At 35.2% G+C, this 24691-nt stretch overlaps 1 protein-coding gene across 1 annotated transcript in view; it reads right to left on the bottom strand.

Annotated features, from left to right (window-relative positions):
* ARHGAP15 (Rho GTPase activating protein 15) overlaps positions 1 to 24691 on the bottom strand; it is a gene marked incomplete at both ends in the record, with an annotated part of 624759 nt that overhangs the window by 341903 nt on the left and 258165 nt on the right. Inside the window, 2 exons of the mRNA XM_080689640.1 lie at positions 1856 to 1985; positions 3159 to 3257. Of these exons, the coding sequence (XP_080545766.1) occupies positions 1856 to 1985; positions 3159 to 3257 (229 nt within the window). The remainder of the gene's footprint in view (positions 1 to 1855; positions 1986 to 3158; positions 3258 to 24691) is intronic.

Raw genomic sequence — 24691 nt, forward strand, 5'->3', positions numbered from 1 at the left:
TAAAGGGAAACATTCTTTAAATGAAATAACTTCAAACTGTATCATTATAAGGCAAATATCTTTTTAAATGATACTGTTATTGCCCCAGAAACACCATGAATTCTCTAGACATTAGCACTGATAATCTTTTTTTTTTTTTTCTTGTGGGTCTGTGGATGGAACCCAAGGGCATTGACCTCCGAGCTATAACCCCTGCCCTATTTTTTATTCTTTATTTTGAAACAGGGCCTCACTAAGTAGCTGAGGCTGGTCCTGAACCGTGATCCTCTGGTCTCAGCCTCCCAATGCTGGGATTACAAACCTGCACCACCACGCCCAGGTTAGCACTGATAATCTTAAACTCACCACCACACCCAGTTTAGCACTGATAATCTTAAACTCAGAGATAGCACAACTGGCTGAATATGTATCTGGCAGTTGTTGAGAGTGATGGCATAAGTCTTTAAAAAACAACATAATTTTAAGAGGGTTTATTAAGTTATAATATAATTTCTAGTTTTCTGATTCCTAATCATTTAAATTTGGAAGCTATGTTACCATATATATTTTCTTCTTCCTTGTCTATCAGTCTGTATCTATCATCTATCTATCTATGTTTTCATGCATATATATATATATATATATATATATATATATATACATATATATATCCACCTTTCCTAATGAGCATATATACGTGTATTTATATAACCACCTAGCACACATAATTATCTACTTGCACATACATTTATATTCTAGCAACAACCCTTCCCAACTGAATGAGTTGTCCTTAAATTCAAAAAGTTTGGATGTAACTATACTGGTGTTTGGTCACAAAAGCAGTGAATATGAAGATTAGGAATAGCTAAGTAAAAGATCCAAAAGAATCTTTTTTACTTTTTTTGAAGACTAGGAATAGAAGCCAGGGGCATTCTATTTCTGAGCTACACCCCCCCTTCCCCAACTAGGCCCTATTTAAAAAAATTTTTTTTTTTTAAACAGGATCTCACTAAGTTGCCGAATTGCAGAGGGCCTCACTAAGTAGCTGTGACTAGAGGGGAACCTGCAATATTCCTGTCTCAGCCTTTATAGTACTGGGATTACAAACGTGTGCCACCATGCTTGGCTCGAGATTTAATATATTTTAAGACTTGGGGGAAATAGGTTTTCTGTGATTTCAATGATATCTACTTGTTATTTCAAAAGGTTGAGTCTGAAATCAACTCTGTAGCATATGTGTGACATGTTTTAATAACCTCCTATTGAAGAAGCAGCAGGCTGGGAAAAGATTTAAAATTATACTAAAGATAACTCTAACTGGTGTAACTACTTTTTACTCCAAATTCAGTTCCGTCAGAATAGCAGAACTCTTTGTGACTTGGAACACTTCTAATTCATATCCCACGTCCCCTATCGACCTCTGGAATGTGCATTTCTAAATCATGCTGGTGTTCTGAAAGTGTGGAAAGTCATATAGCCTGTTGGCTTAAGTTGAGCCAACTGTGGTGGTCACTCATATCTTTTAATGTATGGAAATCAAATAGTCAGCATACCAAGGTTTGGAGACGCTTGACATTTCCCACCCTCAAAATCAATCACCAATCTGAACTCCATGGCTATTACTCAGAGATTCAGAGGTTTGCTGTAAGCAGAGACCGTGACCTTGGAACAATTATTTTCTCAAAAGGCATTACCAACAATGATGCGAGCAAAGTGCCCAGACTGCCCTCCAGTGCATGAATCCTTGGCCAGGAAATGGCCACGGATCTTCCATGAGTATTATGCATTTGGCTTAAATCTCATTTCAATGCATTTATATTTCATAAGCATTGCATTAAGACAAAGTTAAAATGAGCAAGTCAAAGAAAATACTCACTTAAAGATTTTCTGTGCTCTGGTTTCTGTTCTTTTATATCACTATCATAGTGACTTAGCAATTCAGTACTGGAGGATCTCTGGATTTTGAACCATTCCAGGTTTCTGGATGGACAAGTTGGATCCTTTGGCTGAAAACAATAAAGTCTTAGACTCAATAATTTTTACTAGGAAGAAAGCGTTCAGCACATAGGTTTTAATTTTATTTTATGTATTCTATTTTTATGTTGGATATAAGGGCCTTTTGAAATAAGGTAATTATTTTAGGATAGAGCCTCTGTGCAGAGCTTTATACTCAAATTTAATAATAGTTCATATATGCACACAGTGCTTACTAAAATACTGTTCATTATTTCAAGAATTTGTGCATTAATCCAATTAGTAAGCACAAGAATCCCATAAGGAAGGTAACATTATTGAAGAACTGAGGCCAAAAGAGAAAAGTAATTTGCCCAAAGCCACATAGCTAATAAATGATAGGACCAGTATTCAAACTCAGGCAGTTTGGTACCAGACTACAGGAGAAAAGATAGTAATCTGTGGGCTTGTTACGTATATACAGGGGACTATACTTATGATGGAGGAAAGTTACTTTATTTTATTTTTTTTAAATTTTGCTCACTAGTATAAATAATAACATCAAATACATATTAGTAAAATCACACAAAAATGGTATAATTTCTTACTGGTTATCAAACTAAAATTTCTTGAATATTTTATTTTAATATTTTACAAATATTGGTGGGGTAAAATTATAGTCCATATGAAATGGGTAGTTTTAAATAATTTTACTTTTTTAAGAACATACTCTGTGTGATTTAAGATCATTTCATGATTTCTAGATAAGTAATTTTTATGAGAAGAATAATATAACTTGGTTGGAAGAAAAATAAAAATAAATACAAGGGATTATTATATACTAGAATTATAACAGTGAAAATGGTCTTAAGTGCATTGGTATTTAATTTCAAGAATATGTATTAGAAACTGTATAAACTAAAAATGTAAAAACTCAGTAGTTATTAAGCATGTGTGGGATTTTTACAATCTATAGTAAATGAATGTCCTTGCTATTTTAGAAAAAAATGTACTGCATTTTTGAAAGAGAGAAATTAAATGATATTTAGTTTCACAAATCCTGTCTGCTGAAAAAGTTCCTAGTGGACTCTCTTTAAACTGAAAAGAACTTACCATCACTCAGATCATAGGATCTGTTTAAATGCCTGTGTGTTAGATGACGGAGAAATAAGATTCAAATGACTACATTTTAGTTAATAATGGTAACAGCCCAAACAAATACATACCAATCTGTCAATTGCATTTTTGATAGCATGGAACCAATCCAATATGATGAAGTCAATATCTGATTGTAGAAGGAACTCATTTCCTGATACTGTTGTAATCTGGAAGAAAAAAAATCAACAGGTAAGAAAACCATGTGAGATATCATCTATCTTACTTTTGAAAAAAACAGCCTTTTCAAAAAGCACAGTTTAATACGCTGAAATATTTTCTCGTATTCCAGTAATTGTCTTTCTGGGAACTGGGAGGCTAGGATCATTTTGAATTGCTCTCTGTAAACTGTTTTTTCATGTCATAACAAATACATTATTGTTTTAATAATAGAACGATTAACTCAGAGTAGGGCTAAAGCTGAATTACTCCAACTTCAGGAGAAATAGGCAGGAAGTTCAGAGGGATGCAGACAGTACACACTTAAGTTAGAAGCCACAGAAAAATGCACCCGGGTGTGTCAGAATTCATTCTGTACTTCTGGCTCTTTCCTGTTTGTCTTTTTCAAATCTAATAGTATCTCTATATTTGATTTCCTTTTATGGAGGGCTCTAAAACAGATTATTTACCAAAGAGACTAATGCAGACCTTTCTAAAAGGTCATTTGGATGAATAACATTTGGCTGTTTCTAGTTTCCTATCATAAAGATCCATAGGAAAGTAATAAATGACCAATTTCTCTGCAAAGGGAGTATATTAGAATACAAGTTTATTTACGTATTTGAACCCCTCCTGGAGTATTTATCAAATGATCATCCAAGTTCCTCACTTTCAGCGCTGTTAAGTAGTTGACAATGCTTAGCATGTTCATGATAGTGAATCTTTTTCTCCCCAGAATTGTGAGAGAAGGATATGACCCTCTAGAATCAGAGCGATGCTCTTGATTTCACACATAGAGGGTTTCTCAGAGAAGAATTTGATTAGAGTGGGTGTAGACACGCTTTTTGTATGAGGCCATCAATCTGAACTGTGAAGATTTTCTCTTTGTATTATTGACTTTTTGTTGCAAGAGGATGATGAACATTTCCCAACTACCGTCACACATCAAGCAAGGCTTCAGAGGTTTAGAGGACTGGTATTTCAAGATATTCAATCACGAGCCAGTCACCTTTTCTCAGCCTTGCTTGCTCCAAATAGGAGGTGAATGTTGAAATGTGGCATGGGTTCAGAAAATCACAAATCATCCTTGAGGCTGTCTTTATAGCTCTATCATTACAGTGACAATTATTACTCAGAGTAGCTTACTCTGAAGGTTTCAGTGATTCTTATGGTGACGTTTAATGGCAATGATTTGGAGTTTTTAAGAAATCATGAATTATACATGATCATATGTATTCATTTATTATTTGTTTTCACAGAAGCTCTTTAAAAAGGTGGCATTATTTGATACTGCAAAACAGCCATTGTTCAAGGACATGAGTTCCTATATCAAGTTTGGTTCTTACTGGATAAGGATAGGAGCTATCCAAAGTGTATGCAATTTATAAGAAGCAAAATTTGGAAAATAATGGGATTTAATTACCCACACTAGAAGTGGATAGATTACTGGGGCTAATCACTTTCTCTCTTTAAAAATAAAAATGCATTTAAGATTTGAGATGGCTCAAAATAGTCCTGTTTTATGTTTCCTGTAAAAGACAGCTAAGCTGATGTTTGCCTAATTATCTGAGCACTATTGCAATGTTCTGTACTTACATAAAGTCCCAAATATTTACTTTCTGAAGTGTCACCTCAGAAATAGAAATCTAAAAATATAAGGTCACTTCTAACTAACACAAGAAAACTAGTAACGTCCTTGACCTCTACCTTCACCCTGAATTTAAATATTTTGATTATGAATGTATTATATAATGTCATGATTTGTTATTACACACAAAGAGAAATGAATTAGCCCAAGCACAGTGTACAATCTGATGTAATAATTCTCTGCCAGTATAAGTAAACTATTATTAAAATTATAAAAAGGAGCAACATTTTTAAAGTACAAGAAACAAACATAATTAGATTTACTGTATTCTGAGGGTTTAGGAAAGAGCCAATATAGTTCAGTTTTCAGCCTAGTAAATCCAAACAGTGATAAAATATAAGTACTTCACAGTGCATTTGCATTTTCGGTGCATGCTATGCAATGCAAAGGGGACCTTTCGCTGCTAACATAACCAACAGAAGCCAACTGTGTTTTAAAAGTTTCTTGGTTCACATGTCTCATTGCACTCATCATACATAATCAATGAATTGCAAATTCATTTTGGGAGGCTGGATGAAGGAATTACATGAATGTGATTTGTTCAAATCATGCTATCAAAAACATCCAGTTCACATCCTTTCCTCTGCCTTCCCACTAATCTTTCAAGTTATGAGGCAGTCTGGAGAAGTCTGCTACTGCTCTCTACAGTTTAAATGCATCCACTTCTTAATTACAGCCAGTAATTGACTTTGTTCTGCTCTCTTCCAGTCACTCACAGGAAAGTAGTTTCAGAATCTTTGGCAAACTCCTTTTAATTTAGGGTTCTCTATCTACTTTTTAATTTTTTTTGCATGAACTCTTATGGATTTCTGATAAGTGACTTACTAAATCATATTTGCACAGTGAACAATTAACTTTCAACACTCTTGGAGAAAAAAAAGTCACCAAGAAAAAAAGTTAGCTTTGACTTTTTTTTTTTTTTTAAGTACTGAGGGTTTAAACCAGAGGCATTCTACCTCAGAGCTACACCTCTAGCCCTATTTTTTTATTCTTTATTTTGAAACATGGTCTCAGAAAGTTGCAGAGGCCTCACTAAGTAGCTGAGTCTGGCTGAGAACCTGTGATCCTCCTGTCTGTCTCAGCCTCCCAAGTACTGAGATTACAAGCATCTACCACCAAGCCATTGGCAAGTTTTGACTTTTTTGATTGAACATCACACAATAATAACTGTGTGATGTAGAACTAATAACATGTATGAAGAATCAGATGTCAAGCCACCTCAATGTATTCATCCTGTATCATGATTTGCCTCTGTGATAGAACCTGGGGCCAGGTGATAAAGGAAGAACTCACAGACCCATGATGGGTTTAGGTAAGAGCTGCTGGTTTCCATTTTGCATGGAAGCCTACATTAGACAAATGTCTAATGAAATCACTCATCTCTATCAGATCATGTTTTGATGGGATGTACCAGGGCATCAAAGTATTCTTAACAAAGCATGCCAGTGTTGTCAATAGTAAGTATCTTTACTTTTTTGGGAAATTTATCTCAAACATTTCCACTTTCCACATTAAATAATGGCTTGCCTTAGTTCTTGCTGGTAACAAATCTATACCCAGGAATTACATAGGTATGTACACTGAGCCATGTGTGGAGCATATATACTCCTTAAAGCCCTTTTTAAAATAAATATTAATTCAACAATTGATTTCTCTTCAGCTTGAAACTTTGGTTAGTGTAACTGTAGTTCCCCTGAAGATGGAGGCAGGTATATGCAAACTTAGAACTTCAGATAAAAGATGTAGAAAATTTTTTATAACTTTAATTATATTAAAATTGTTATATTAGTCAAAACATCTTAAGTGAGTTTTAAGAGCAGTTTTTGTATTTGTTAAGTATTGTCCCTTTACAGTATTGTCAATTAAATATCCCACTTGACAATATTTAGTATAGCAGTAAGATAATATAGTGTTACATTTTAACTCAAATGAAAAGATAATAGATAGAATCACATTTAAACCAGTAAAATTTAAAATTTTTATTAGAATAGAACAACATTTTTATAACTTCATGTTTTTTCTGATTGTAAGGATAAAGCAGATTTATTGTAGAAAAATAGCAAAAAATCAAATTAAAACTATTCATAGATACATAGAGTACTATGTTGCACATATACTAATTTCTTCACTGTTGGTCTTTCATAAATAAAAACAAATAAATATGATAATGATCAATGAATAACTTTGTGCCACCAATAGATGGTTCATCAGCAAAACATATTTGGTGGTCCGATATTGTCGACTTCTTTCTTTCCAGTTGACCTCTAACACAACTGGTGAGATTACCAAAACTGCAAGAGGTGATGTGACATTGTGTTCTTTTCTCTTTCATGTATCACCTTTCCAGTTGCAGAATAAATTCAATGGTTAAGTCTATGTTTGGGAGACTGATAGGACATGTTCATGACTAAGCATTCCCTTAATCATCGAATTATTAAGCATCTACTAAGTACAAGGAATGTTGTTAGAAGCTAGGAATATACCCATCACATACATATACCCTCAACAACTCAAGAGCTGTTTGTATAGATGGGACATATGCATATAAACATAAACAACAATAGAAAATGGCTTATAATGCATCTCAATGTGAGTGGCACAAACAATGCTCATGTCAAGATTTCAGAGGAGGGAGTAATTACTGCAGTTACATTTACATCATGGAATTATAAGCTGTTGGCCATGATATGCTATTCTTCAAAGACTGAGTGTATTGGAGATTTAGTATATTAAGGATATGGATACTACCACTTGGTATGCGAAGTGATATCAGCCTTAATGATCTCAAAGCACATAAGCATTTTCCAAATGCAGCTCCCTTCCACTATCAGAAAGTAATTTTGCAAATGAAGAAAATTAAGCCAATGAGGAAAATTAGAATGCTATTCTATCAAATTGGCGTCATTTTAAATGGTAGAATTAAGAGATTAAAAAGATCTTGATTTCTAGTTCACAACTTTTCAGCACAGTGTATAAAGCTAAGGGCTGTGCGTATGTAAGAAAGACCATGATGACTTGGTTTCAGAGGTGAAATTTGTAATAGTGACTCAAGACAAAATTCTTTGTTTTCTTGCTGCTAATGAGAACAACAGCACCATTTAAGAGTCATTCAACATCTTTATTCTGACTTTTTTCTTTCTTTTTGTTTTTATACCCCAAACACTATTCCTATGAAAAATACACTTAAGGCAGAAATGAAGTATGTAAAAATTTCTTCAAACCATAAAAAGGACTAAAGCATTCCTACCTTTGAACAGATACTTTTCACATTTGAGTTCAAATAAATCTTTGACTAAAACCCAAGAAGTTATTTCATCTTAATGAACCTGAAACTACACATAGAAAATACATAATAATAAAATTTGCCAAATATCTGAGAGACCTAAAACATGTTAGGTGCTATGGCTATATTGGTTCTATAAATAAATGGAAGAAGATTTAAGACTGGAATTTAATTACTATTATATTTGGAGATAATTTAAACTTTGAGATGAAATCATTATATTTAAATTAAATTAGGTAGAAATAATGATTTATGTCAAATATACTAAATTTATCTAAAGTGAGTATGAATTATTTTTGTGATATTAATTTAATATCTTTATTCAATACTCACTGCCTAAAATATAGATATGCTTTTTGGCTCCATTATAATGAGATATCAAGACCAAAAGTCAGAGCAACAATGCTTAGAAAAACCCAGGCTCACATTTTTTTCATCTTGTATCATAATCCACATTTGAAATAGTTGATCAAATGAAGGTGGTCATGGTTGTATTATAGCTAACTTTCTTGTTTTTGAAGGTGTTTATGACCACCAATGGAATTACATTATCAGGCTGTATATCTGCCTAAAAATTATAGTCTGCTTAAGTAACTTATAACATTTTTTTAACTTGTCAGGGCAAAGTTAACATAAAATTTAGGATAAAATATCATCTTGAAGTAAAAGGTCTTCAATTTGTCTTTCCAAAAATGTTACTCATTAAAAAATTTTGTGAGAAAGTATCTGTCTTGTGTTCCCAATGTTGCTGGATGTTAAGTAAATATATACTGATTATTTTTTTTTAAAGTTGCTTTGGCAACTCTCTTATTAAAATGCATTTGTAACCTCCATCTGTCATGAAAGTTTTGAGAAGTTTGTTTACTTTGGATCACAGCCTTATCCAGGGTTACCCTAGCAAACAATGATAGCAGTCTTCAGAAGTTGTGTGAGGAACAAGCCACTAGGGATCCATTTTTGTTTTAATTGGCACACAAAAACACTTTTCTGGTCTGTCAAGAAGATCAAGCTAATATGCATGGAGGGTGTTATATTCTCAGCTTTGGGGAGCAGTAAAGCTCCCTTTATTTAAGTAATTTAAATGATAGACTGCAAAAACTTTGCAAGTCAGAAAAATGTTTTATACTTTCTCAGGGAATATTTGTTTTAAGCAACGGAAAATGTTCAACATATCTAAAGATGTTGAACCTTATGTTATAATTACCCTGTTTCTTCTGACTCTATGAAATGTTCCTAAATCCACATTCTATTAAATAAACCAGGCCATCAATGGATCCTGCATTTCCACTACTCCCCCTGTGTTAACAAATGTACCTTCATTAGTTTCCAGATGTTTATTGGATATGTTTTCAATGTGTTTGGCTTGATTGATTTGTATGTACATTTATTGAAAACCTCAGTGGTGTCATCATATCCACATAACCTGCCCATGTAAGCAATTTCTTATTTAATGGAAAGTAAACAAATGTTGAGCCACATACACGGCAGATCTCAAGAGCATTCTGAAATGTAAGGTTTAAGGCCAACCTTAAAAAAAGTACAATGCTTTTTAATTGAAATTGAGCTGTACCTTTGACATTCAAATAATTTGGTGCAGGCATTCTTACATCAGAGATTTGTTCTGCATAATAAAATTGGCCCTACCCTGAACAGTTCCATCTATGTCACTTGCCCAACTCTATCTTTCTACTTATTAATGAAATATCTGAACCCCAAGCTCATTTCAAACAAACAAGCAAAAGAAAACTTGTTTTCATTCTTTTATCTGTGTTAAAATATATTAAGTACTGAGAAACAGTCTTCTCAATATTCATGAAAGAATACTATCCAAGTAATTAGTAGAGAGTTTAGCAGTTTCCACAGTTTTGCAGTCAGCTACACCCAAACTTTTGCCTGTGGTGCTCATATGAAAAACGACTAAAAAAGTGACTAATCGAAGCAGTTGTTGTAATAAAGATATCAGCTTTGAGTTTTATGGCTCTTAATGTTAATTTTTAAACTTGGGAGGAGCAATTGTCTCTAGATAAACAAATCCAGGGACTTGGGTCCACCATGAATCTCCTTCTGACCTGAGCTATAGCCACTGTGATCAATTACTTACTCATTAAGTTACATGACTTTAGGCCATGCTTCCTCCATCATTTCTCAGAGTGACTTTATCATTATTGTTATCGGTATTACTAGTTTAATAAAGTTTGATTTAAGATTTTTTTTACAGCTCAAAAGTATAACAAACACAAAAGCTTCCCTTTCCCAGATAGACTAAACTGCTGTCTCTCCTTCCATACCTTTTTGAGCTGTGTATAAGTATACCTTTAAGGTTTGATTCTGGAATGTCTCTCAGATTCTCTCCTATTGAAGATTTAGTCCTGGATGTAGCAATATAGAAATATATAGAGGTGTGGCTTTTAGGAAAGGATTGGATCCTGAAGGTGGTAGCATCATCAGTGGATTAATCGATTTTATGGATTGATATTTTAATGGAGCCTCAGTGGTGGAAGATGTAGGTAGATGGAGCCTGGTTGGAGGACCTCTTTGGAGGTCACTGTTCTGAAACAAAGTTCTCAGCTTTTTCCCTTAAGGATGGTATCTTGTCACTGGCCCTTCCTTTTTGCTTCCTCGCTGTCAGGAGCTGAGCAACTTTCCTCACCAGGCCCTCTGCCATGATGTCCTGCCCTTCCTCAAGCTCAGAGCAACTAATACAGCTAATGATGAACTGGAATCTCAGAAACCAAGAGCCAAAAATAAACCTTTCCACTTCTCATTTGTTTTTCTCAGGGGTTTTGGTTACAGTGACAAAAAAATTGAATTATACAATATTGTTATGAAATTTTTTGTATGTACTTAACTGTTTAAACTGCCATTATCTCCTATGTGGAGATCAGGGTATTCTTTTCTTTCTTCATCTCATCCATGTCTTCCCTTTTAGTCCCTGCTCCATATTGCAGTTCAAGTTATATATCTGAAATTTGGACCGGATCCTCCCATTCCTCTACTTGATATTATTCTGAGGTTCCCCGTAGCTGTTGCAGCAGAGCACAAACTTTAATTAGACCTGCCAGACCCCGTGTGCTCTGGCACCTACTAGCTCCCCGTTCCCCTGTTCCACAGTTTAATCCTCTGCATCTCTCTGAGCCAACCATACCAAAATCTTTTTGTTCCCAGCTATCTGATACTAGTTTTCATTTCTTATAGGAGAAACTTGTTCCTGCTGCCCCCAAACTTCTGACTTCTGCCAGCATATTGAGCAAAGATATATCATTCAAATAAATATAAAAATAAATAAATAAGTATTTATACTGGGCATTGATCCTAGAGGCATTCTACCTCTGACCCCCAAATCTTTTTATCTTTTATTTTTAGATGAGATCTCACTAAGTTGCTGATAGCCTTCTTTGGTTGCTAAAGCTGTCCTGGAACCTGCAGTTCTCCTGTCACAGCCTCCCCAGGACTGAGATTACAGGCCTGCACTACCCTGTCTGGCTTCAAATCCATTTATATGTCACCTTTTCAGTAAAAGATTCTGTGAAATAGATGTCTTTCCAGTGCTCTCATGATATCCTGTTTCCCCTTCCGTCGCAGGACAAATTTATTTACTTTGCAATGCCCTGTTGATTTTTCCATTCCCCTCGTATACAATAATCTCTCCAAGGCCAACAGCAAATATCTATGTACATGTGTGGCTGAGCAACCCATACATAGGAACACCAAGAAAATAATAAATAACTTAAGCCCTATCTAGCTTATTCATTTCAGTGAATGCACACTATTTTATTGTTTGATATAATAAGTTTACTTAACTCATTTTAATAAAATATTGAAAGTTGTAATACAATTGTATTTTGTCAGGTATGTAGGTAATGTCATTTTGATATATGTGGATAATGACTTAACTGAGAAGAGTAGGGAAACTCATCTGAAGATTGAGAATAGCAGTCTGAAGACCTTTTTCCCACAAACCAACAAGTCCTAGCCTTCAAAAAATCAGATTATAAATGTGGAGGGGCTAGGAAGCACTAAATTTTGTCTATATTTCAATGCATATATCTTGAATAGGTTGCTCTTGATCATATTCCACTGCTACTCACGTGCTAAGTATGGTAATCTATTCTGGCTCCCCAAGCATATCAAACCATATATGAAATATTCTGATAGGAAATAAACAGTATGAGAAATTGGACACAGATTCAGAATTGTTAAAAGTTACTCTGCAAGTTAATGAATCAACTTTTTCAAGCTGTATCTTTGACACTCAAATAATTTGGTCAATGTATTTGTTGTTGGTCCATCAATGTTGTAGTTGTTAATTTCACAAAAGCACTGTTAACATTTATAAGCAAGCAAACCACGGTGGGAGGTGGCAGTAGTTGTATTAGTTACAATTTTATTTAGAAGTATAAATTAATTCTAAGATACACTGACTTAAGCAGAAGCAAGTGTCATTGCCACTAACTTATTAATTATGAAAATCTCCTATTAATAAGTGCTGAGGCTGCACAATAAGCATGAAAGATTCTGCCGTCTGTAAGTACATCTATGCTATTGTAACATATTTGGCAATGATTTTGAGTGTTTATAAAACATTCAAGAATTGTTCCATGTCTACTTACATTAATGAGAACACCTGTTAGCTTCAGTGCCATACAGACTTATTTGCATCACATTCAGGATTTTGCATACTGTACATCACTTTTTGAAACAATTAGATGCTTATAGAGAAATATAGCAAAGGGAAAAACAGCAGCTTGAATGCCTTCCGGCTTAAGACAATTCAACTCTAGGTTTCAGTGAAAAACAGAAATCTGCTAAATTACAATACTGCCACTTAGAAGAGAATGGAGGTGTATTTTATATTTTTACATTCAGAGAACAGAAGATACATACAAAAATCTGTGCTTTGATCTTCAAGTAAAATTACAGCCAACTCAGACATTTCTAGACAAGGATGCCAATGAGTAAGGAATGGCGCTACCAACAGAAGGTATACTTTGTGATTTCGGGGATCTCCTACCAAGAGTTTGTCTCTACCAGCCTCTGAAGGCTGGACAAGCACAGGAGGTCTTCTGACTGAAAGAGGAGATCTACAGATGTTGCCCCACCTGGGGTGTTCCCAGCCTTTGCTATGAAGCCCTTCCTCTGTACTGAAAAAAAGGAAAGAGTCCAGTCAATCACTTCTGGGATCTTGCCTACCATGTAGACACAACCAATCAAATCAGGAAATGTTTTGTAATCTCCCAACTGAAGCTTGTTCAGCTGCTGTATTCATTACTCAACTTGTTAGGCCCCACGCTATTGACATGTCTGTCTGCCACTCCCCATAGGATGTTAATGCTTCTGTGATTTAAATATTTTCAGTTATTGAAAAGAGAACACTCACACAAATCTGTGGATTCACAGCCTCTATTATCATCATTATATTTAAGAGGTGCAATATTTACATCAAAATGACTCAGTTGGTGATATATTCTAAAGATAAATGCGTATTTATGATCTGAAGAAGTGTGATTTATAACTATTTTCTCAGGCATAAACAGAGCACCTCTGTGCCGTGCTAGTAAACACAGATTAGCCAAGGCATATGTAAACCATTCTTATGAGGCTAATGACATTTTGTCCTGGGAAATGAGTAACATGGGAATGGCCCTTGCAGAATGAAGGGGTCACAGCAAAGAAGGGTGTCTATGTTTCTTCCCTGCTGTATAGCTATACAATCTGAGCATAGGAAGGAATCTCAGGTGGGGACATGGGATGCCCTGTTCTAGAAGTAAAGTAAACTATATTGGTGAGAGAGAGAGAGAGAGAGAGAGAGAGAGAGAGAGAGAGAGAGAGAGAGAGAAAGGGAAAGAAGAAGAGAGAGAGAGAGAAGAAGAAGAAGAAGAAGAAGAAGAAGAAGAAGAAGAAGAAGAAGAAGAAGAAGAAGAAGAAGAAGAAGAAGAAGAGAGAGAAAGAAATAGGTATTGGAAGAAATAGGTATTGGGGATTGGACCCAGGGACATTCTACCTCTGAGTTACATTTCCAGCCTTTTTTAAAATTTTGAAACAGAGTATCATTAAGTTGCTGAGGACTTCCCTAAATTACAGAGGCTGACCTTGAACCTACAATCCTCCTGTCTCAGTCTACCAAGTATTGGGATTACAGAAGTGAACCACCATATTCAGCCTCCTTGTCATCAATTTTTCATAATTTTGAGATTGTATCCCATGACTAGATTTTTTTACTCTTTAGTAAATTGAATCATAATTCATTGAGGATGATGAATTAGCTAGATGTTTAATTAGGAAGCTCATGAAAGTGGAGAAATTTCTTTTTCCATTAAATTAATTGAAAATGTTAATTTTTTTTCTGAAAATACATAAGAATTATAATTCTATTTAAAAATGCCTAATTGTTTGCTGGGCATGGTGGTGCACACTTGTAATCCCTGCGCTTGGGAGGCGGAGACAGAAGGATGGCGCTGGTTCGAAGCCAGCCTCGCTGGCTTAAGAGACCCTGTTTCCAAATTAAAAAAAAAAAAAAAGAAAAAAAGAAAAAAATATATATATATACACACACACACACATATGTCTGGGAGTGTAACCTGAAGGTAGAACGGCTTCCAGGAACCCCAGTACCACCAAAATAAAATGCCTAATTTTTTACTAAAATAGTTATCTTTAAAACAAATGTGAAACAAAGCATGGTGAAGTACTCCTATAATCCTAGTACTTACAAGGCTGAGACAAGAAGATTTTATGCTCAAGACGAGGTTCAGCAACTTAGCGAGAGACTATTCACAACCTAGCAAGATACTATTTAAAAATAAAGAGAGAACCGAGGGTATTGCTTGGAGGTAGAATGTCTCTGGGTTTAATCCCCAGTACCACACATAAAAATATAAAAAGTTATTAATATTTTAAAACTTTAGTTTAGTGGTATATTATAGATTTAATATATAGTTATATATAGTAATTTATAAAATATAATAAATATATAGATAGATGGACAGACACACAAGCACACACATATACACACACAATGAGATAAAGAAAAAAAAGAGAGAACTTAATAGTATTTAGAAAGATTTACCTGAAACTATATAACAAACAATGACATCTGTCAGTTGAGCTGCAGACCACACTTAACAATAGAGACATCTGGAACGACATATCACGTTATACTAACTGTGTGCCAAAACATCTTACCACTCCTTACTTTTCAAAAGAAAATGATATGTATCTTGGAAATAATAACATGTAAAAGTGTGAGATTAAAAATTGTAACTCAAGTGTGGTGGCACATGCATGGAATCTAGTATTTGGGGGGCTGAAACAGAGAGATTGCTGGGTCCAAGATAGCCTCAGCAACTTAGCCCTGTTTGAAATAAAAAATAATAAAAGGGCTGGGTTTGTGGATAGGTAGAATGATTATGGTATGAATATATATATATACACAAATGCACACACATATATATATCATGAATTCTATAGAATAAAATTATATAGAATTATATAGAAATGACTCATTATACATATATAATATATAATATAATGTATATAACATATATAGTCAATAGAACATATATATGTGTTTTTGTGTGTATGTATATGTGTGTGTATATATATGTGTGTGTGTGTATGTATATATATGATATTTGTAATTATTTAATTTTATGAACAACTGTATAGAATTTCAGTGGCAGAAAGTCAGCATTAATAGTTGCACCAGGACAATAGGTATAACCAGGTCTGCTTTGCATATATTTGAACATGTGGATCACTTGTTGCACACAACACGAGAGTCACTCAACAGCCATTGTGAGGGAGGACCTATCATCAATGGTAGGTAAGACCTGCCATGGACATGAATGCCCAGCAAAGGTATGAATTTAGGAACCGTGCAGTATACCAAGAAAATATAGCACTGAGCTTTGCTCTTTAGAAGCTCTTAATTAGTATGACATATAAGAAAAGTGTGGGAAAACAGCTAGATAACAATTGAATTAATGTCAAGATGGGCTATGTAAGTTTTTATGTATGGAATAATCATGCTTTTTCAAGGGAAGACTTGTGCGCTCAAAAAGGGATGTTGGAGAAGAATCTTTAAAGGTCAGATGAGGTCTAGTAGAAGCAAAGGAGGGGGTGATGGGTAACACCAGTGACAGGAGTAGCTCCTCGGGTGACTCACAGGTAGGAAGGAATCTGGCATTTCTAGAGGACAGAAGAGGCTGCACCTGAGCTCTCTTCTGGGCTTGTTTCCCTTCACTCATCTCTTAGATGCAGGAGTTTCTCAACATTCTCTTATAAACCATGATTCTTATTATGGGCACAATAGTAAATGGTAGCATATTCCTGTTGACTTTTAAAATTGGAGTTACAAACTGATAAATCCCTAAAATGTATACCTCCTTTCTGGTGGTGTCTATTTCGGTTCAGGCCATCATGAGTTCTGGCCCAGTCTCTTTGCTGATACTTGGTACCGTTGTAATGCACTCTCTATCTTCACTCATTGGTGCACTCCTAACTTGACAGTTCATAATTTGTCTTTTTTATTTTTGACTTATTATCACCTCTACTTATGGACTCCATAACCTGGAGCAAGTCATTTTGAACCGTTGTGTTTCAGTATTCTCACTTATAATCTGAGAAGAATAGTAACGTGTACTTCAAAAGACCATTGTGATGGCTATATGAAATATAATCCAGGAGATGAAGATAGAATAGTGTCTGGATCATAGTGAATATTTTTAAACCTTTATTGAAACTAAAGAGAAATTGGGAAAGAAAATAGGCTTCAGAAAAAGAAGTAGTCTCCAAAGGAACAGTGGAGGGGGTTAAGGGAGGGAGGAGGACAAATAGAGATGTAATGGAAGCAACAGCTTAAACAATGCTATGTCAATACCAATCTCGATGATGTGTAAGAAGGGGAGCAGGGTGTTATCAGAGGGAAATACACAGTGTTGTGTGCATGTAGATTTCTATCCCTCTATACTTCAGGATGCTATAACTACAATGCTGCATTAAAAGTATAAAAATGTTGTTATTATTGCTATAATTATTTGATTGACAGTCAACTCGATTTTACAAATTCCTCTTAAATCAAGAAACTACTAATATATAGTCTACTCAAGAAAGGCCTTTATAATCTCTAGAGAAAATAAAAAAGATTTGGTGTGCACCAGCAATTTGTACTTCCTAATGCTGTACACCTCATTATTGTACTTGTCCAATAGTTTCTATCCTCTAAACCCACTGATGACAAAGGTCGTGTGTCTCCGTGCTTGGTTTACTACCTGAGATACCACAGGCCCTCAAGAAAGGCTTATAGATGGAATGACAATTCAGTTGGCTTAGATTAATACTTCACCATTGTGGTCTCTACTAAGAAACCCCTCTGACATTTAGGAGTCATGTTCTAGTTGGCACATTATGTAAGAGCAAGGCAGTCTCTGAGAAGACTTATGAGCAGAGCTATGGCGCAATGGCACCACAGCCTCAGGAGGGGCGACCTCCTCTCATAGCTGACACTAAAGTGTAACTTCCCTTGCTGTCATCATAGTGCTGTTGCTGTCATCTGAGGCTGTATTAATTCATCTATATGAAAAGATGATACGCCCTGTCAGTCTGAACCAGAATGACTCTTCTGTGATCTCAATGGCTTTCTGAAGGTCTTTCTGACTTGCTTTAGATATTAGGCTTTTGAAAAGCTTGGCATTTGAATCAAGATGTTTTTCTTACCCCAGGGTGACTTTACATGATCTCAAGCCTTGAGAGTTGAGAATGCACCTGGTCTTTCATACCCTGTTTCCACTGAAGCACAGATTTGTGACTATGTTTTCTTCTGGTTATAGTTTAGATAGAAGGCCCCTGGCTTCAATACTCAGTAGAAAAGAAAGAGAAAAGAAAAAAAGAAAAGAAATAGAAAAGAAAAAACAGAAAAGATGGCATGTATTTTTAACATAAAGCACCTCTCAGTTTGGCATAGCTACATTTTTAAAATTATAATTATTAATGTATATAATTGCATAATGTAATGGTTTTCACTGTGATATTTCCATGTGTGCATATATTGTGGTTTGATCATGTCCATCCTCCCTTCTATCCTCACTTTTACTCTCTTCCCCTTCCGCCCCAGTGGCCTTGCCAACCCCAAATAGTCTCTCTTCTACTTTCAGCTCATTTTGTGTTTAGTTTCCACATATGAGAAAAAAAAAAAAAAACATGTGATAAGATTTATCTTTATGTGTCTGACTTGTTTTGCTTGATACACTGTCTTCCAGTTCAATCCATTTTCCCAAAAGTGAAATGATTTCATTCTTCTTTATGGCTAAATAATACCTCATTGCATGTATACTGTATTTATTTTATCCATCTGTTGATAAGCACCTAGGCTGATTCCACATTATAGTACCTGTACTGATATTTGAAATGTTTTCTCTTGTAGTTTCACTTTTAGTTTTTACTTATGGTATTTGATCCACTGTGATCTTATTTTGGGGAAGTGTGAAAGATAAAAGTCTAGCATTAATTTCCTACATATGCATATCCAGTTTTCCTAGCACTATGATAAAGGCCTGGTTTCAGTCCCCTACATCTGAATTTCTAGTTTCCCCAGCACCATTTGTTGATTAGGCTGTTTCTTCTCAAACATATGTTTTTAGAAAATTTGTTGAGAATTGCATGGCTATGAATAGATGTGTGGGTTTATTTCTCAATTCTCTATCCTAATTCATTTTCTCTATATTTCTGTTTTTATGTTAATACTATGCTGTTTTTGTTACTATGACTCTGTCACATATTTTAAAATCAGGTATTATGATGCTTCTAGCATTGCTTTTTTTGCTCAGGACTGATTTGGCATTTTGGGGTCTTTTGTGTTTCCATAGGTATTTTAGGGTTCTTTTTTTAGTTCTTTGAAAAATAACATCGGCATTTTGATGGGAATTATACTGAATCTATTCAATATATTAAAAATGTTGCTTTTGGTAGTATGGCCATTTTAGAAATATTAATTTTCACAATCCATGAACATAGGGGATATATCCATCTTCTAATGTCTTCTTCACTTTATTTATACAGTGTTTTTTTTTCAGTGCCTATAATTATAGTATCTATAATTTTCATTGCAGGGGTCTTTCACCTCCTTGGTTAGGTTTATTCTGAGATATTTTATTTATTTTGAGGCTATTGTAAATGGAAGCAGTTTCCTGATTTCTTGCTTACTGAGTTCATTGTCAGTGTATAAAAAGGCTACTGATTTTTGTATACTGATAGTATATCTTCCTACTCAGTTCTATGAGTTTTTATTCTTCCAAAGTATTTAGGGTTTCTTAGGTATAGAATAATATAATTTGTAATCAGGAATAATTCGACTTGTTTGGTGAAGGTCTTTTTTGGTTGTCCCACTTTTAAGTAATTTTGGCCCTGCTGAGCATCTCCCTGATTCCTGTCCCAGTACATTAAATCTACCTTCCATCTGCCTCCCCCATCTAAATCACAACACATGCACTCAAAGAATAATCCGTGCTTGCATTCAAAGTAGTGTGGTTACAGGAGCATCTGAAAACAAGCCATGCCAGCATATTCAGTGATTATCCAACTGGCCTGTTAAAATGTTCTTGTTATTTCTAGTTGGAACTCACACCCTGACTCAAACAGCCTGGCCTATAATCTATTATGTTACTTTTTGAGTTCTGTATTCTGTCCAGCAACCATACTTCGAGTATTATCAGCTCAAACTATTCCAAAGTTCCATTCCCAACTATATGTATTTTCTTTTTACATCCTAGACCAAGATGGTTTCATTGTCATTAGCTGGATTATTCCTATGGCGAGTAATAATCTCAATCCTTGAATGACTGCTATCTAAAGATCACCAACACAGTGACCTTCTCCCCCAATTCCAGAGGCTCACGTTGAACTACTGTGCTATTTATCATTCTCTAGTATCCCAAGGAATAGGACTTTAAGGCAAACATTTTCCTATGATGAGAACCAGTGTTGAGTTTGTAATCTGCTACCCTTGATGAATGGCTTACAGCATTGGATCTACATTTTACTAGATTTCACCCACAACATTTTCTTTACAAGTTGAAATTTAATTAGATTAGGTTTATATGCAGCTTGTGAATTTACCTAAAAGCAGATGTAGGAGGCACTAAGGGAAGAACTTATTCCAAAATTAAAGAAGCCATTGCCCTGGAGGCATAATCTGGCTTTCAAATGCTTTTGGCCATGATTCATGGTAAGAAATATATTTACATTGCCAACTAGTATCTCTACCTCCTTCTCTTTGTCTCTCTCACTCTCCCCCATGCTTTTACTCTCTCTCAGATACACATCCACACACTGTATGTATGTATAAATGTATTTATCTATCCATGTACTCATTTCCTATTTATCCATGTATTCATACATGGTATGTTTATGTATACATAATTTTTTGTTTTATTTTGTTTTTGTGGTACTGAGGATGGAACTCAGGGGCATTCTGCCTCCAAGCCACATCCCCAGCCCTATTTTTATTCTTTATTTTGAAACAAGGTCTCACTGAGTTGCAAAGGGCCTCAGTAGCTGAGGCTGTCCTTGAACTATGATCCTCCTGTCTCAGCCTCCCAAATGCTGGGATTACAAGCATGCACCATCACATCTGGCTTATACATAACTATATAATTGAAAGTTTCATAAAATTGTACTTACTCTTACTCAATGTAATATAGTCTGTTGATTCCCATTCTCTTCTCTAATTAATTTAATCACAAAGGAAAGCCTGATCTCAACTCACTAAATTGATTTCATGTTCCACTAAAGCGTCTTGAGTACCATTTGAGGAATATTGGCCTAGAGAGTAATGAAAGATGTGATCTTCAAACCCTATTTCTTGGCACTTTTCTCTCTCTCTCTCTCTCTCTCTCTCTCTCTCTCTCTCTCTCTCCAGTTTTATTAGATGCTTCAAGATGTTCTCATCTATAAATTGAGGGTTGATATTTAAACCTACAGAAAATTTGCAGAATATTTGTCTCAATTTTGACTATTAGGCCAGGGTGATCAATAAGCCTGCAGGGAGGATTCTGCAGAAAGTCATTTCCTACCATTTGAAGTAGAATTAGGATGTGGTTCCTTGGAATTTGGCTTAGACACAGGGTTTTATAAATATACCTTAAAGCAAGAGTTTCTTTATAAAAGATAAAACAAAGACGTGGGGGTAATGCTCTGTTTGGAATACATTTGAGATACTTCACCATGATCTGAAGAGGGAAAAACCAAAGAAGTTAAAAGCCTGGCAAGCTATCAGAGGCAGAGATGGCAGCTATTTGTTTTTAAGTCTCTTGTATCGAAACAATGAGTGCACTCTACATTGCTTCCCGCAGCACCATGATACAAAGTCTGGGAGTAGTTATTAGCATGTGTCTGTGTGATGGGAGAGAGAAAGCTAAACATTTTAATAGTGTTATGGCCTCTCCTTCTCAAGTTCCCATTAATGCAAATACATCACATGTGGTTTAAGTCCCTGGAGTCTTGTAGGACACAACTCACAGATGTAGAATAAACATCATCAGAGAATATGACTTCATGGTCTTCTCCTTGCCCTGATGGTCCCATGATGTCAGGCATATACTTGATAAGCTATATTGAGCAATAGCACAAGAAATATGGGTCCACTGGGGGTCCAAGATGGTATGATTTGAAAGTAGACTCGAAAGACTTGTTGGAAAAGTACGAGAGAAGTTTCATCGAAACCCTGGCTTTCAGAGAACACTCGCTACAATGATAACTAACTCTCGGAAATCTTATCATCTCGTGTGCACCAAAATTACCAGAGAATAAACTCTGTGTAGAGTACAGTGTTTCTATAATGCAACCCAGATGATACAATGGCAGACAGCAGCTAAAACGAAGCTGGTGTCATAGATATTCGGTAAAACTTCCCCAGGTACCCTGAGTCTTCTCTGCCATCTCTCATAGGGTGACAATTCAGGGTAGATGACGGCACTGAATTTGTCTTCTGTTCTTTTCCACCTTACAGACCCAACTCAGTAAATGTGTAAGTTGAGTCTCTTCTATTATCATTACCATATTCTAAAACTGCCACTACATTTGAGAAACGTAGGCGCTCTTTTCACATATTGATGAACTGCATTTTCCCACACTTCCCATAAGTGAGACTTCAGCATCCATATGCTGACCTGAACTTAAAACATCTATTGGCAGTATTGTCAATTGCCATGTAGTGTGATTCTAGGAATGTTAAGAAGCCTCTTTGGGTGACAATCTAATTCCCTAAACCTGCTATGTAAGGTCTGGCATTTTAATTATTACATTATTCTTTTAGAGAAGACTTCCAAGAATTAAATGAAAAGACAGTATTTTCTGCAATTATTTGTTCAGATAGTAGTATAATATTACTTTCCCTAAGAAAATATATTAAAACAAGCTATTTCTGATTATAAGTGTATCCACAAATATAATAAAGTATGCAAAATCATAAATATGTAAAATAAAAAGCCATATCTAATATATTATATTACTCAATATAGCCTTCTTAATATTTAAACATTTATTTCCAGACTTTTTTTTGTGAAACTAGGGATTAAACCTAGGGTCATTCAACCTCTGAGCTATATCCCCAGCCCTATTTTCTAGATTTCTGAGAGCCTCATTAATTTTATGAGTCTCTCTTTGACCCTGTGATCCTCCTGCCTCAACCTCCCGAGTACTAGGATTATTAGTACTAGGATTACGCATGCATCATCATATTGGTGACTTCTCCTTTTCCTTCTTTTCTCTTTCTTTCCCTCCTCCTCCTCCTCCTCCTCCTCCTCCTCCTCCTCCTCCTCCTCCTCCTCCTCTTACCCCCTCCTTCTCTTCCTCCTCCTCCTCCTTCTCCTCTTCCTCCTCCTCCTCCTCCTCCTCCTCCTCTTACCCCCTCCTTCTCTTCCTCCTCCTCCTTCTCCTCCTCCTCCTCCTCCTCCTCCTCCTCCTCCTCCTCCTCCTCCTTCTCCTCCTCCTCCTCCTCCTCCTCCTCCTCCTCCTCCTCCTCCTCCTCCTCCTCCTCCTCCTCCTCCTTCTCCTTCTCTGTACTGCAGATTGAACTCGAGGGTATTCTATCTCCAAGCTGTATGCCCAGCCCTTTTTGAACAGGGTCTCAAGTTGCTAAGGGTTTTTTTCTAAATTGCCCAAAGCTAGCTTCAAAACTGTGATCTTCCTGTCTCAGCATCCTAAGTACTGAGGTTACAGTACTTGGGATTACACTATTTGGGAATACCGATGTGTGTGTGTGTGTGTGTGTGTGTGTGTGTGTGTGTGTTATAAATCATGCATAGTTCAAGTTATACATACAATATTGAATCTTTGTATTTTTAACATTATATCATAATAGTATTTCCATGACATTATTTTAATGAACATCAGTTTAATGGCTTCACAAACATTTTGTCATAGAGATTTACTGCAAAATACTTGTCTTTGTATTTCTCCATAATTTATTTGTTTCAACTTTTTCTGATAAATGGTGTCATGTATATGAGCATGACTTTTTGTTAAAATTTCTGATTTGTTTTTCTTACAAAATGTTCTTAGAAAAAGATAAATATTGCTAGGTCAGATATTATAATTCTGAAAGATTATTGAAATACATAAATAATTACTTGCTAGAAAGATTTTTCAAATGTTTATGTTCACACCAAAATTCAAAAGTGAACTCTTCTTATTTAATATTTTTCCTAATAAAACTCATTTTATAAATTTTATAGGAAATTTTTTGTTAAATTTATAATTTTGTAATTAGCTATTTGTTTTTCTTCTTAGAATTTGTTGCTAGTGTTCTTTTTCCATTTTTTCAATTTTAGCATTAATAATATTTATTAAGATGAAAACTTTGGCAAGTTTACTAAGCCTTGGAGATAATTACATTTTCCCCAATTATTTTGAATAGCACTGTTAATGAAGTAATTTTTACATAAACCTTTTTTTTTTTTTTTTTTGGTGGTACAGGAGGTGGAACCCAGAGGCTTTTTACCTCTGGGCTATGCTCCCAGACCTGTTTTATATTTTATTTGGAAACAGGGTCTCACTAAATTGCTGAGAGCCTCACTATGTAGCTGAGGCTGGCTTCAAAACTGTGCGATCCTCCTGTCTCAGCCTCCCATGCACAGGGATTACAAGTGTTCGCCACCATGCCCGGCTTACATAAACATTTTAACATTGTAAAATTCAATTATTGCTTTTTTATAATTTTTTAATTTATATTGTTGCTTTAAGATATTTTTATATGTCTATATACCAAATTTACATTATTTCTAGTATTTGTTATAATTTTTATATTTCCATGCTAAATTACTCTTTGAGTTGTTTTATGAGTAGATGAGTGTCTACTGTTTTTTCCAAATGATTAACTTGCTATATAGCAACACTTATTGATTAATCTTTCCTCTTCATACTGGTCTTGGTTCCTCCCTTGTTATTGTCTAGATACTGGTCTTTTTTGAGGGCTCTTTCTGCAGTTATATCTCATATGATTGCTATCTCTCTCTCTCTCT

Source organism: Muscardinus avellanarius (assembly GCF_963383645.1).
Source record: "Muscardinus avellanarius genome assembly, chromosome: 2".
In the NCBI taxonomy this organism is placed as follows: domain Eukaryota; kingdom Metazoa; phylum Chordata; class Mammalia; order Rodentia; family Gliridae; genus Muscardinus; species Muscardinus avellanarius.